This window comes from Mustela nigripes, chromosome 12 (genome assembly GCF_022355385.1).
Source record: "Mustela nigripes isolate SB6536 chromosome 12, MUSNIG.SB6536, whole genome shotgun sequence".
Lineage (NCBI taxonomy): Eukaryota > Metazoa > Chordata > Mammalia > Carnivora > Mustelidae > Mustela > Mustela nigripes.
Window position 1 is genome coordinate 73,366,001 of NC_081568.1, and position 3,235 is coordinate 73,369,235.

The following is a 3,235-nucleotide window of genomic DNA, read 5'->3' on the forward strand; positions in this document are numbered from 1 at the left end:
TACATGAGATGTTATGATCCAGTAGAGAATACTATGTAATTGCATATGGGAACGTCCCAGTAGAGGCTCTGAATCAACAGTCATCAGGAATTCTTCTTGACCACCCACCGGCAAGTCTTGTTACTACTATAACATATTATAATAAATACTCACCTCCTAGCTGTAAAATGACAACATTGACATGACAGTAACTTAAATGTTTCTTTGTAGCTTCTATTACTTAGTCCTGCAGTAACGAGTGTCCATTATTTGCTTGATTTCCTTTAAATTTACTCATCGCATATATGTGTTCCTAAAAATTACATTTTGGTTTTAATTGTTTTGACTTTATAAAAAGAGTATCCGGGTGCCTGGGTGGCTCAGTGGTTAAGCCGCTGCCTTTGGCTCAGGTCATGATCTCAGGGTCCTGGGATCGAGTCCTGCATCGGGCTCTCTGCTCTGCAGGGAGCCTGCTTCCTCCTCTCTCTCTCTCTCTGCCTGCCTCTCTGCCTACTTGTGATTTCTCTCTGTCAAATAAATAAATAAAATCTTTAAAAAAATAAAAATAAAAAGAGTATCCTACTATATATAATCTTCAGGACTTTTTTTTAAACTCAAAATTATATTGCTATGATTCATCCATTTGTTATGTTTAGCTGAGGCTCATTTACTGTGACCACTGTATACTATTCCATTCTGTAAATAACTCATAGCTTACTTGTTCATATCAACTGTAGTAAGCGTTTGAGTTGTTACAGGGTTTGCCATGACAAAAGTGATATGAACGTTCTCATACATATATTTTAGCATACAAATGCAGCTAATTCTCCAATAATAAAGCTCAGTTAATTACATTTTCCTCTAGCACATCTGTAGTAAGAATGGAATCTTTCTGCTGGAGTTTTCTACATTCCAAAAGGATTTAAGCAAAAATTCATGGAAAATTTCCAGGATGATAAACTCCTGTAATGCCATCTTACTGAAATCAAGAATACTGATGTATTTTCTTATATTTATGTTTCGAAAATGTTTTGCTCATGTTGGTTGGGCAAGTGCGGATGGGAAAACCAGCGAATTCTGTCTTCTCCACGCAAACAGTTCACTCTTTGACCGGTTTGACAAACCTGAGGATATTGCTGGAGCTCTTCCCTACCTTTACTCAGAGTTTAACTCCAGTTTATTCACTTAATATTTATGAAGTATGTATGTGTGTCCAGCACTGTGCAACACTCTATTCTTGTACCAGGAGAACAGCTTCAGGTTTTTTCCTGTTCTTAGACAGAAAGGTAGCTAGTTTTAGAAGTGTCAAAAACATGGTCTGGAGAGGCCAGAATTTGTATGTTTATTTATCCTGTGTATTTAGGACTGAGAAACTTTAAAAAACAAACAAGTAAAACCCCTCAGATCCCATAGGTGACAGAAAAATCAGAGGACTCTCAGAAATTAGTTGACAAACATTCAAGTGGTAATGAGTTGAAATAAAAATGCTATTTTCTTTCTTACATTCACCGTGTTTTTATTTGGACACAAATTTCTTGAAGAGTATGATATGCATCCAGGTTTTTAAGAAGTTGGTTTTCTATTTAGAAGATATGGTCATGTGTCTTCCACTTACAGGTACATGGTAGGATTACTCAAGTCACAGTTTTCAATATGTATGTGCGATTGTATGCCAGGATAGACTTTCTGCAAGGGCAGTAGAGTTCCTAGTTTTTCTCCCTTCTTGATAGAGCCTTTATATTTAATTGGCTTAATGTAGAACATTTTAATACAGAAACCTAAAAGAAATCAGAAGTTAATTTAGTCAATATCTGGGTTTGAGTAGTCTTGAATCAGAAATTCAAAAAATAAGAACAGGAATGAAAGAGAAGACAAAAAGAAATGAGACGTGGTTGAACTCAGTGAGGGAACAGAAGAAGACATCAAAATCATATCAGAGATGAAGACTGGATGTCCAAGAGAGAGTAGATGAAAATGAAAATTTAATGAAGACACTGAGGAATAGCAGAAAGCACTAGGCTGCTGAGAAAATTGAAACTTTTATCATATTTTTTGTTCTTACCCAGAATAATTTCAACTCCAAGACCTAGTTTAATAAAGTGATTGGACTTAAAAAAAAAAGAAAAGAAAAATGGACATAATTGGCACAAGAATGCAAATCTTAATAAGTACTAAAAGAAAAAAAATTAAAAACAAAGACCCACCAAATAAGTAAGGTTAATTTAATACCATAATTATGATGTAATATGACAATGTTGGGATGCATACATGAAGTAAATCTATAAATGTTAACTCCTCTGTTAAAAAAAAATTCTTACTGGCTTGAAAAGCAAAACCCAGTTCTATGTTGTATCCAGTAAAACACAATACAGTGTTAAGTTACAGTGGGTTAAGCATTCATTTCATCTCAGGTCTTGATCTCAGGATCCTGAGATAGAGCCCCATGTCGGGTTCCCTGCTGAGCAGGGAGTCGGCTGTTTGTGCTCTCTCTGTCTTTTTGTTACTCTTGCAAATAAATAAATAAATAAAATCTTTAAATAAAAAAAGAAAAAGGCAAAGAATTAAGGGCTATATCAAGATTTGTCAAGCAGATGGAAATAATAAGGCAAGCAAGGGTTATGATTCTGTTATCAGAGAGTAAAACTCAAGCCAAAAATCACAGAAACAAGACAAAGGAGGACAATTTATATTGCAGTTATACTGCAATTAAACAAGACAAAGGAGGAGAATTTATGCTACAATATGCAAATATATACAATTATTTATACTGAAAGATACAATGAAGATACAGCAGTTACAATTGTCCATGGACAGATAACACAGAAACCATGTATAGAAAGCAGAGACTATCTGAGATACTGGAAGAAATAGAAACTCACTAGTAATAGAAGATTTTAACCACATATCCGTGAAAACAGGGCAATTGGACAGAAAACACAAGAAACGCCTTAGAATTGTAGCTATCCACCATGGTAATCATTAACCACATGTGGTTAGTCTGCACCTGAAATGTAGCTAATCTGAGTTAGATGTACTTAAAGTATAAGATGCATCTGGATTTTGAAGACCATACAAAGAAGGTAAAATATTAGTAATTTTTATGTTGCATTTTGAAATGATAATATTTTAAAGATATGTAGTAAAATAAAACATATTATTAAAATTAACTTTCATACAGTTCACAAAATCAAAAGACAACTGACAGAATGGGAGAAGATATTTGCAAACGACATATCAGATAAAGGACTAGTGTCCA

The 3,235-nt window shown here is 34.3% G+C and overlaps 1 protein-coding gene across 1 annotated transcript in view; it reads right to left on the reverse strand.

The window, feature by feature from the left end:
• Nucleotides 1–1,298: 1,298 nt before the first annotated feature.
• Nucleotides 1,299–3,235, reverse strand: part of LECT2 (leukocyte cell derived chemotaxin 2) — an 8,742-nt gene continuing 6,805 nt past the window's right edge. The window contains exon 4 of the mRNA XM_059417618.1: nucleotides 1,299–1,757. Within this exon, the coding sequence (XP_059273601.1) occupies nucleotides 1,591–1,757 (167 nt within the window). The 3' untranslated portion in view covers nucleotides 1,299–1,590. The remainder of the gene's footprint in view (nucleotides 1,758–3,235) is intronic.